The 11,237-nt window shown below is 47.3% G+C and overlaps 2 protein-coding genes across 2 annotated transcripts in view; one reads left to right on the top strand and one right to left on the bottom strand.

Moving 5' to 3' along the window:
- T265_08277 (hypothetical protein) overlaps positions 1–11,237 on the top strand; it is a gene marked incomplete at both ends in the record, with an annotated part of 74,593 nt that overhangs the window by 37,293 nt on the left and 26,063 nt on the right. Inside the window, 4 exons of the mRNA XM_009174025.1 lie at positions 562–732; positions 889–1,211; positions 5,897–6,035; positions 7,110–7,191. Of these exons, the coding sequence (XP_009172289.1) occupies positions 562–732; positions 889–1,211; positions 5,897–6,035; positions 7,110–7,191 (715 nt within the window). The remainder of the gene's footprint in view (positions 1–561; positions 733–888; positions 1,212–5,896; positions 6,036–7,109; positions 7,192–11,237) is intronic.
- Positions 10,479–10,715, bottom strand: T265_08276 (hypothetical protein; the record flags this gene model as incomplete). The annotated part of the gene is made up of 1 exon (XM_009174024.1): positions 10,479–10,715. One exon carries the CDS (start codon positions 10,713–10,715, stop codon positions 10,479–10,481), a length of 237 nt encoding a protein of 78 aa, XP_009172288.1.

Below are 11,237 nucleotides of genomic sequence, written 5' to 3'. Positions count from 1 at the left end.
TTTCCTGACTATGGCCCACCTGATCTGGCTCTGAGGTGGTTAGAAACCCTACAGAATATAGAACGCACCCGTGCATACTGCCATTTCCTAACATGGCTATCTGGCTAAAGTTCGCCTGTCGTTGTGCCCCGGGCGAGTGACGTTCGCAAAGTATGTTGATGGCGCCTCATTTCGACACGCTATCGAAAGGCATAGACACCCTATTATTGATCGTTTTCCTTAAGGAAATCAAGCCTCTTCGCATCGGATTCCTACGCTTCCACTGTTTGTTGTTAGTCAAACATTAGTGTGTAACACTCTGGAGTATTGCCGCCAGTGGTGATAATCATCCTGAGGACAGGATGCGCTCAGCTAATTGTCCCATTAGTTTTGCGTGCTTTCCCTCATCATTGGCATCATTGACAACAATGCCGTATCAGAATTCGTGGGTTGCACGCTCAGGACGATTGTACTCTCTGTACTGTTGTTCGTTCATCCCGAATAGAATTTCTCATCTATTCGCGTTCTACTTTATGAATCTAGTTTGTTCACTTGTTGCCGTTGTTCTTCGACCTGGTTTAGGTGTCTTTTAGTGACCTTCCAGAGAAACTGCTTCAAGGCCAACTATTCCATCTGGACCTGTTCCTCGCTAATGTCAGCTCGCAACCCCTTACCACACTGCGGCTAGCCTCCAACTGGCCTGGATTTGTCACCTGTGGATCGGGTGACACCTTAGGGAGGGATCCTGATCAAGTAAGTTTTTTGGCATTCGAATGTGTCTTGAAACTTACCTCGTCTCTGACTTTTTTCAAACATGCCGAGATTGCTAAGCTGGTGGCTTGGTTTTCATACAGCACCATTTCAGTTATCCATACTTACGAAACACGCGGTTTCCATTCCTTGTTTCAGCCTCCAGATTCAGCCACCTCACCTGTTTCATGTGTTCACCCAGTTGTCAACCCTTGGTTGGACGTGTCTTTCCCTGAGACTGGAGCTGACTCGGAACATCAATCCATGCCTGCCCGATCGTCTTACTCTCTACCCATGTGGATTCGAGCTCCCCATATCACAAATCCTCATCGCCGCCATCACAAGCGCCATCGTCATGCTCCTGCCACATCACACCAGATTACTTCTGCGGTGAATTATTCCACCGTAGTTCAGACACGAACCGTTCACTTGGTCTTTCACTACTCACCCACCAACCCAAACCCGACCTATCACGGTATCAAGTAAGCATTCACCTCCATGAATGTATTGCTTAATTTCCTTTGTTTTGGACCCTGTTTTCCTTTGGAGTCGTGTTACCGTCCAATGACTGTTTTCGATGGACAGGAATCTTCAAAACCGCCATTCCTCCGAGGGTTCCGCAGCAGTCACGTCCTCGTGTATGATTTACTAGTAGAGTTCAGCGCCCCGCAAAGAGAAACAAACTGCGGCACACAAATCACTTATCAAGCGTTCTCAATAATGTTACCCTCTAGTCACAAACCATCGTTTAATCCCTTCGAAATGACATTATCCCTGGAATAGGTCAGGTAATCCTTCGCTTAGCAGTGTTGTGGGTGCGCTGTTCGGTTGTTGGTCTGTTCGCCGAGCTTGGCAGTTGGATTGCAAACGTTTCATCACCAATCGAGGTGACATCGTCAGTGCGGAGTTGAGCGGGTTGAGCGAGACCCACTCAACCCCGCACTGACGATGTCACCTCGATTGGTGATGAAACGTTTGCAATCCAACTGCCAAGCTCGGCGAACAGACCGCCAATCAATCCCTCGCTTTGCACTGGCGTCTTGTGTTATTACGGTAGAATCTTGGAGATGATTTTAAGTAAATATGGTTCTTAAAGAAACTCGAGCATTTAGATGTGGTAGAACTGTGTGCGGGAATCGGCTTCGCGTCTTATCGTTTGATGGACGACTGTCCGACCTTCAGCGCGACGTGTACATTCTCACCCACTGGTTTGTACTCAAATCGCTCTCAGACGATTTTGTGATTTCCCAGTCAGAGATAGTGTCACGTTGCAAAACAAAACCTACGTGTGCACATGCACTTTCTAAAACTATGCTGCGACATTTCGAAACATGAGAGGACAGGCATGTGTGCGGCATACACAGTTGAATAATACTAATAGTAAATAATCGTTCAGCTGTAGCACCCTTTCGGTGCCTAGCTGTCATGCTACAGTAAATTCGCGCTCTAACCACATGGGCTATTGGTCACGTCATTTCAGTTTTGTCGAGTAAGCACATGCAGATCTCGTCGATGGATTCAACACGAGATCTTTGTTCAGTTAACTACCGGTCATGACTTCTGTCTTTGCCTCAGCTTCACGCCATGGAGTTATCCATTTGTTTGAAACCGCTCTACGAAATATTATTGGACCAATACCATGTTGCGGGCTCGTTTAGTTTCATCTATTAGATTAATCATCCCTGGCTATATACAGTATCCGATATGTAGACACTTTGCAATCCTCATTACGTACCAGAAGCAACAAGCTAGTTGATGTGGATGCGCAAATCGATGACGAAAGTTTTCTCAATGGTAATCGAAATGACTACAAGCTTGGTGGGTTGGCTCGTTCAACAGCTTCACGATTGTGTAGGTTCTCCAAGTGATCAGACTACTAAATTTGCTTCATAGCGAGTGGCACGCGCGTGCTCAGTCTTCCCGCCATCTACATCCAAACTGGAGTATCTGAGAACGAGGATCCTCTCACCGCTATACACCGTCTTTGGCTTCTTTTGATGGATAGTCTCCATCCGGGTGTTTTGGTACCCTTGTTGGTGACTGACTCTATGTTGGATTTGCTTGTACTTGCCCAGTAAGAAGTTATTTGTGGCTGGATCAACTGCGCCGCTACTGCCCAAATGCGGTTTGGTGTCTTCCTCTACAATTCCCGAGATGCTGGAGTCACTTAGCTCGGTTTATACACTATTTCGGGGCGCGATGGCCCAAGTGGTTAGAGCGCGAATTTACTGACCGGAGGGTCCGTGGTTCGAAACCGACCTCTGCCCCTTGACTTCCCCTGTCGATGCTTAGGCGGTATCCCAGCCCTTGTGCCTCCTTCTTGTGGCATGACAGCTAGGCACCGGGAGGGTGCCACAGCTGAATGATTTATTTTTTTACACTAATAAAGATAGTCCCGTCCGAGAAAATTCTTTGTCCTGCTTTACCCTGTGGGAGGTCTCCAGATGATGTGACCATGTCTGGAAAATCTACGAAGTCAGAAGAATACTCAACCATCGGTATGTATGGCAATGGGTTGAAATCTAGTTCACTGAGAATCGGCAATGACATGATGCTGTTCACCAAAAAGGATGATATATATGCACATGTCTGTACCTCTCTCGGTGCTTCCATGGTGTGGAGAAGTTAGATGAAGTTGTCGTGCCCCCTCCATCCTTTAAAAGTCTGGGAAAAATTCCCGTTGTGGAAACGTCGGATGAATGGTAGAGGCATTGGTAATCAACACAAACATTGCGACACTGCTGAGGAGAACATGATCCCACTGACTTGGATTTTAAAACGGAAAACCAAAACTAAGGAATGACATCAGGCTGAATTGAGAAAGCAGATTCGTAATAAACGGGAAGAGCTAGAATCCACTCAAAAGCCGGTTGAGAACGGCACTTCAACCAGTATGGACCTAGACAGCCAGTGCTTCAAGACTTGCAGCTCCCCCTGTCTCACCACAGAATCGAGCGCGCACCGACCACCCAACAAGAAACCAAGTGCTGTCACACCACCAACACCTCGGGCAATGGCCGTGGCTGAAGAGGAGCGTTAAACCTCTGCAGCTACGGGCGGGTTCACCGTCAACCCACAGAGGCGCATCTGACTACCGTTACCGATTTGTGGTCAAAAGCAATCACCTGGTGAAAGCCCAACAACAGCCCTCAAATGGTCGGTTCGTTGCGTCTGAAGAATCCAAAGGAGAAGGAAAATAATAAGAAAAAATCGGGGGAAGGAGTGTCAAATGTTGCTGAAACGTCAAAATCTAGGGCCCCTGGAACAACCAAAGCAGCAACTGTTGCCGCCTCAGCTCAAGATGACCGACCGGCCAGAACGACTCGATTCCTCAAAAGCTACCTACACTATCCGATGCTTTCAATCAGAAGCCAAGTTTCCCCTCAGGTGTGAGGGCTCGAAATGACTCACCAGTCCGTACCGCACCAGCTGCACGTTTGTTCTTCACAAATTGGTAAAATGGACCCGAACAGGCAGCGCTCTCCAAAATTCCCGTCGCCAGTTGTGTTCTGCCTAAGGTGTTGCTCCTTCAGTGTCGGTCCTTGGTTTGAGGTTTCATCCACAAAAAGGTACGGCAGCCTGAGGCAGCCTCTTTATGGAGATATTAGGTTATTACAAGTGCATTTATAAGGCTACTGCCAAGTATTTCACAAGGTCACGCCATAATCTCCGCGAGAAAACGAGAAGCGCCGAGCTATAACTGGCTGATCTTGATTAATTGACACTCTGACTAATCAAGGAACGCCTTCGTTTTGTCCCTAGCCCGCATGTAACATCCGTCCAATCGATGTGATGTTCTACTATTAAGAACGGCTAACCTCAGGACACCACTGGCTGGACCGGCTACGTTCACTGCTCGAGGACAGCACCTTTTACACGACACGCATATCAGGTGAACAGCTATCAGATGCTATAAACTTCAGCAGAGGACGCCTGACGGCACAAGGTGTCTTCTTTTCACATTCCATTTGTGTGTGTAATCACATTAGCTGACTAATTGGGTTTATTGCGCGCTACTACCGTTCGCGGCCCGTGTTGTTTCAGCTCATCGTTTGGTGATTCAGCCTTCTCCGGGTAGACGTGACATCAGTGCTTCTCTTGAACTATGGTAAAACTGACCAGTTGGGTTAAACAGCTTATCATCGGAGACTGTGTTAATGGTCTCCCCATAGATTGGCTTTTCTCGTGGATCGCGTGTAACTGCCGTCTCTTCCGCTTGATGAGTTGACTCACGACCAGCGCTTATCCAGTGAGTCACTACATCATTTTGTCAGATAGGGTTTGGGTGATCGTTTCTGGATGTGACTAACTCCACCTGACCCTCGTGTCGATTTACAGTCGAACTACACCGTAAAGTGGTTGTGTGATACCTAAGCATGGCAGACGATGGATATGCAGTTAGGTCGGCCGCTCCTTGTTTCTCGTTTGCCCTCCCGAAGCCTTGTCGGTCGTTCGTCTCATGTCGCTTTAATGTCCTGACCTGCAACTCCGCTTACCAAAAGATTTGACCAGATTAGACGTGCTTTGTTTTGTAATAATGCTCTCTTTTTCTCTGGTGGATTTGTTGATCGTCAAAATTAATGTGCCACCTCCGTAAACAGTTGATTTTGTAAGTTGTATCCTCTACCAAAGCCTCCTATGCAATCTGCCATCTCTAAGTGGCGACAATAATTTGAGGGTCTCGATTATACGGGTGGCACTAACCAACCCTTCACTTTGTTAACACACTGCGATAACCTTTGTTTGCATTTCAACAAACACACTCATTTGCATATAAGTTTGGTTTTCACGGGAGACTCAGCTGAATGTCCTGTACAAGGGCCGACTCATGTTTCAGTGGGTACGATATCCGAGATATCGCAGTATATTTTCATAAAGGAAACTACTCACATGGTTGCTGAAAACCCTTCGACATCCCCCCACGACCGGTTTCGCCCTTCTTAGGGCTCATCAGGCAGACGGAAACTGCGCCGACTTGATGAACTCAAAGTTGGAGGACCAAATCGATCGTGAGCTGTTGAAGAGTTTTCAGCAACCTTGTCAGTGGTTTCCTTTGTTTACATTCTTGTAAAGTCCAATATGTTTGGGGTTTTCATCATCGATCCGACAGATTGAGGGGGTCCCAAACCTTGATCCTAATAAATTCGTCTATGCTCTTCCATTTCAGCTCCCGGTTTGTCGGCCATTTCTTCGAAATCGAGGTTCAGCCATCATTGCGATTCGAGGCTCTGGCAACATCTAGCTCTGTGTCCGATGTGCGCAACCTTTTGTTGAGTTTAACTGTGGAGAACATGACGTCCAAAACGGTGAGGAAAGCGACATTTCGCTGTATGCAGTTCGCATTAAACGGTGAGGAAAGCGACATTTCGCTGTTCGCAGTTCGCATTCTGACTTTTGTCTTCTGACGCAGTTTTTATTTGTGTTGAGTACCCAACGAAAAACGAATTGACATGATTAGTAGGTCGTGCTTCCGGTCATTGGTTTGTCTACTGCGTTGGGCAGACATTTCGAAATCAGTCGAGGTAACGTCATCCATGCGTTTTTTTTCGGGAGTGGATTGAAGCCTGGCCCTGCCTGTGAACCATCGCTGCGCTCCCTAACGACACGCCGGTAGTGTCTCCTTGCGATCAAATTGTCCTGATCAGCGAACAACCATGTACGTACGTCGAGGTAACGTCATCCATGCGTTTTTTTTTCGGGAATGGATTGAAGCGTGGCCCTGCTTGTGACCCGTCGCTGCGCTCCCTAACGACGCGCTGGTAATGTCTCCTTGCGATCAGATTGTCCTGATCAGCGAACAACCATGTACGCTGTTTGAGCATGCTTACGAGCATAAGTTCCTACATCCCGAAACGACCTTAAATCATCCAGCGGTACAACAGTTCACCTTCAATATAGCACTTGGTTATGTAGGAATCTCCGAGATGGCTCAAGTGGCTAGAGCATCGTGAATTTACTGACCAAGGGGGGTGGTCCGTTGTTCGAACCCGACCTCTGACTCTTGACTTTCCCTGTCTAGACTCGGGCAACTTGGCAGTATCTCAGCCGTCGTGCTTCCTTCGGATTACATCGCGGCTAGGCACCGAAAGGGTGCTACATCAGGTTCTTTTCCTTTCTACTCTCACCTTCACATCATGGGGCTTTTTAGGATCACGAGTATGGTAGTGTTAACGATAATGTCGCTATTTATGCTTATTGTGATGAATTTCTGTGTGCCATCGACAGGTTTTATGTATAATCTCAGTAAACAGTGGAGCATTTCGCAGTTTCTTTTTGTTTGCTTGCTTGTTTTAGCCTATTTTCTCCTTTTTTAAAAATAAATTTCCCCTATCTCATCCCATAACGTTCCGAAATCTCCATTCTTCGTTTGTTAATACCAGACCAGAACCACGTTCGAGATCGCTCAGGTGTGTTGTGCAAGTGGACACTGGACCATTTCACCCGTCACGTCCTGTGATTCAGGTGAGCCTCATACTACCACGTACTTTGTATCATTCAATGAACTAACAAAGTCTCTACCACCTTGATGTCGTTGGTTGATTCGATCTCCTGGAACGAGCTCCTTCGTCAGCGTCAATTAGTTGAGGGTGTTTTCACGACCGGATAGCACAACAGTTCTTCCGGTCTATCTTCTGCTTCCACACCCATGAGTGGAAAACAAAAGTTGGGGGCGACGAAAAAAGAAAGCTTTTTTCTCTTAGCATCACTAGCAATTCAGATTCTAAGCACTAGTGCGTCGCATCTACTCCAATCGTTCGATCTCGATTGGCGGGCGTATCTACCTTCCACGCTTCGCTTCCTTATTCGTGTTGGTTTAGGACATGGCGGTTTAGCATGTAAACGTGCACACACACTGGTACACTATCAAACTACGGCACATCGCTCGGTGACCAAACGTTTGCGAAAAAAAACTCAGCGAACAGCGTAACAAATAGCAACACGATTTGTTGATGCTCCAACTTAGTTAGCATGGCGCATGTTCACAGATGCCAAATGAATTGTCAAGAAACCCTTTCAGCCGGTACTTTCTCTACCAGCTTGTTTGAAGATGCAGAATCACGGTTTGAACTTGTCAGCCGAAATCGCACCCTATCACTGACCGGAAGATCCTTGATCCGGGTCCGACCTCTGCCTCTCGACTCTCCCTGTCTAGGCTTTGGCAACCTGGCAGTATCTCAGTCCTCGTGCTTCCTTTGGGTGACGTGGTAGTTAGGCACCGAAAAGATGCTACAGCTGGACGATTTTTTACGATCGTTGTCATATGAATTTCACAGTAATAAGTCAATTTATCAGCTACAAACCGTCTGCCATTGGCACATTGGTTCCAGCTGCTACAGTCTCGATCACCAGAAAACGGGACATACGACCAATCCGTCTGCCATTGGCACATGGGTTCCAGCTGCCACAGTCTCGATCACCGGAAAACGGGACATACGACCAATCCCTGAAGGCGAAGGCATATTCAATTTGTTCGGAAATTGAGTAGCTGCGCAGTGCAGGCGATAGCTTTGATGCACGACCGCCACTGACTAGTGATTGGGCCATTTCCGCCAATGTCATCAAACACTGGCGATTTGAGTCCCCGGGTTCCCATCCAGGGAGGCGGCAGTTGCCAACCCGACTAAATTTACTGCTTAGTTTCCTCGTACTTCAGAGCCAGGTCATACAATGTCCACATCTAGGTCGCTTCCACTCAGCACAGGGCTGAGCGAAAGGAGCTCTGTGAGGCAGACGGTCTTTTGGCATGCGGAGTACATGACCCAACCATCGCAGTCTATGCAGCGTGAGTAATTCATCTATCGCGGGAGAGTTCCTTCTTCCTCAGACCATCTGTCCTACCTCAGCCTTACTAATATGGCGTTCTCACCAGGCCCGACCTATGCTTCGTAGACACCGATGGTCAAACACTGACATCTTCCGTATGTTCTCTGCGCGTACGGGCCGCGTCTCTGATCCATAAAACAACATGGATCGAACCACCGCCGTGTAAACTCTTCCCTTGACAGACAAACTGATGTCACGACAACACCTCGTTTTAACCGCTTATAGAGTGTCTTATTGCCACCTGCACTCAATCCAGGTATCTCATTTCACACGGATCTGGCTGTGGAAAGCGTCGCAAATCAAAATTTACTCGGATATCACCGTAAGATTGATGCCGATCACCTGACCTTGGGATCCACTCAATCTATTGGCTAGACCTGAGTTATCGCGAACTTAGCCACGGACCAATCAGCGCTCGGAATTCCTCTGGATCCATTGCTGTCTACCTCAGAGTTAGTCCGCATCCCTTTTTCAGCAGTGTAATTGAGCAGTTAGTTGATTTCACCTCGTACCACAGAAAAACCGTTTATTTCGAACCATATACCACGTGCTTATCTATGGCACGTATCAAAATCTAACTTCCCGATGTCTGACCAATGAGAGAGCCGGTTGATTCGAGTTTATCCCCTGCGTGTTTCTTCGTCTATACTCATTGCACTTGTTCTTCGCGTTTCACCCCCCCCCCCCCGCTTGTGATGTTAATCTGTCAGCCAATATTCATTACCAGCCAGGTATTTCGTTTTCTGTCGCCACTTTTTGAAAATACGTAGATCATGATGCATTACCTAAGATGGTCATGTCAGTTGCCCACAATGGATGCAACTGCGCTGGGCTTATTCGCCATGTTTCTTGCTAACAAAAAACAAACTTTGGCTAAATACACTCATTTGCAAACAACTTTGCATTCAAACATAAAAACCATACATTGGAGAAAGGTGCAGTGCACCTGTGTGAATCTAGAACAATTGAACAAATACATTATTCGATCGTCTTGAGTGGAATATGGATTAACGCCTGTCTCTGGCTAAGTATCCAGCCTGTTTTCGTCATCATCGCCAGTTCTGTCTCGTCTGTACATCTGTACGTCGATCCAATCGATTCCACCAAAAATATGGATGCACGTGCTGTGCGTGAAGTCTGTCAACTAAGTTGAAGGTGATTCATTTGCTGTTTTCTAGACAAACTAATCGATCGCCTATTATCCGCTCTTTTTCTACGCTCGTCGTGTGCCGCATTGATCATTGCGTTCTTGTCGGGCGGTGTAAACTGTCTTCTTAGGACATCGGTGGAATAGAAGCGTTTGACTGAAACCAAATAGGTTAACGGTAGATGGTGGTGGATTGTGGCGGATGTATTTTGGGGTCTTGGCTGACCGATTTCAAGTTTGCTTCATCAAGGTACTCTTGTATTATGCTATTCCGCTATTGTTCACTGCATTTCACCTACAACTAATCCACTTGACAAAACTTTCACCGATTCCCTTCCATGTTCTTTCTAGAACACAGAACACTGGCCAAAAGCATCTTCGAAGTTTTGTGATTGCTTACTGAAACCAGCCCCGTTTACTTCGTCTCAATCTCGGGCTGTTATTTGTGGGTTCACCTGTCCGATATCTAACTCACCGGTGGGAAGCAACCGTGGCGTCTGGGTGGTGGGAAATGTTGAGTTCTTTGTTGAAGATTGCTGGCCAGCATACTTTCTCGTTGAACATCTTTCATACCTCTTGATCCTCCAGGTTTCACTCAAGTCTGTCGTGAATAACAGCAGTGTGTTCACGGCTTGTAGACGATATCTGCAGGTGATAAAAAACACACCTGGTTCGGTGGCATTCCCTTCATGCTTCAGTAGCCACTGATGTCTACGGGGTGTTCCAGTAACTCGAATGCAACTAGGCGACCTCATATTGATGCCAAAAACCACTTATTCTAGTCGACGAGACCGCCAACCGTGCGCGTCAGTTTTGTTCGGCCCCCACGCGCCTCATGTGGAAACTTGCCAGCCTGGTGCGGTTGGGTAGGTACGGGACCGGAACCCCGGTCGCGTTGTGATCGGATGTACTGTTTCCGGAGCATCCGAGCTAACAGGTCGTTGTCCACCAGACATGGGGCACGTTTGTTCAGGATCCTTGAATAGCTGGCCCGTTGGATAGTTGAAATTAGCATCAAGGAGATTCAACTACATCTTGTTGCACACGGGAGTTTCCCCAACTCCTTGGTCAATCTGCTTGTGGTTCCGCTTACAGTCAGTGAAGCAGTATTGGTTTACTTTTTACAGATGTCATCTCCAGGTGCTAAGCTACTGACTGGAAGGTTCGTGGTTCGAACTCATCCTCAGCATCTCAGCTGCTCTTGTTGAAGCTTCGGCAACGTCGCTCTGCGTGTAGCGCCTTCACTTAGCTTAATCAGCTTTTCGACCATTTCGTGAATTAACTGTGTTTGTGATCCGTCTGTTGACATGTGGAACGTTGTTCTCTTGGGAGGAGACCAAGTCCGATCTTTTGACACGTCGTACAGCGAATGTTGTCCGATGATTCCTGGTACGTCTCGAGAGATTTTTTACAAGTGACATCTTCGGATAAGTTCCGAAGGTGCTGCTCAAAGGCACCTGCTGTGCGCAGCCGCATCAGGAATGAGACAGTAATGCCTTATTCCCTGCGCCCTCGGGTTAGGCCAACTCCCTTCAGC

This window comes from Opisthorchis viverrini (assembly GCF_000715545.1).
Source record: "Opisthorchis viverrini unplaced genomic scaffold opera_v5_210, whole genome shotgun sequence".
Taxonomy (NCBI): Eukaryota; Metazoa; Platyhelminthes; class Trematoda; order Opisthorchiida; family Opisthorchiidae; genus Opisthorchis; species Opisthorchis viverrini.
This window is presented reverse-complemented; position numbering and strand designations above follow the sequence as displayed.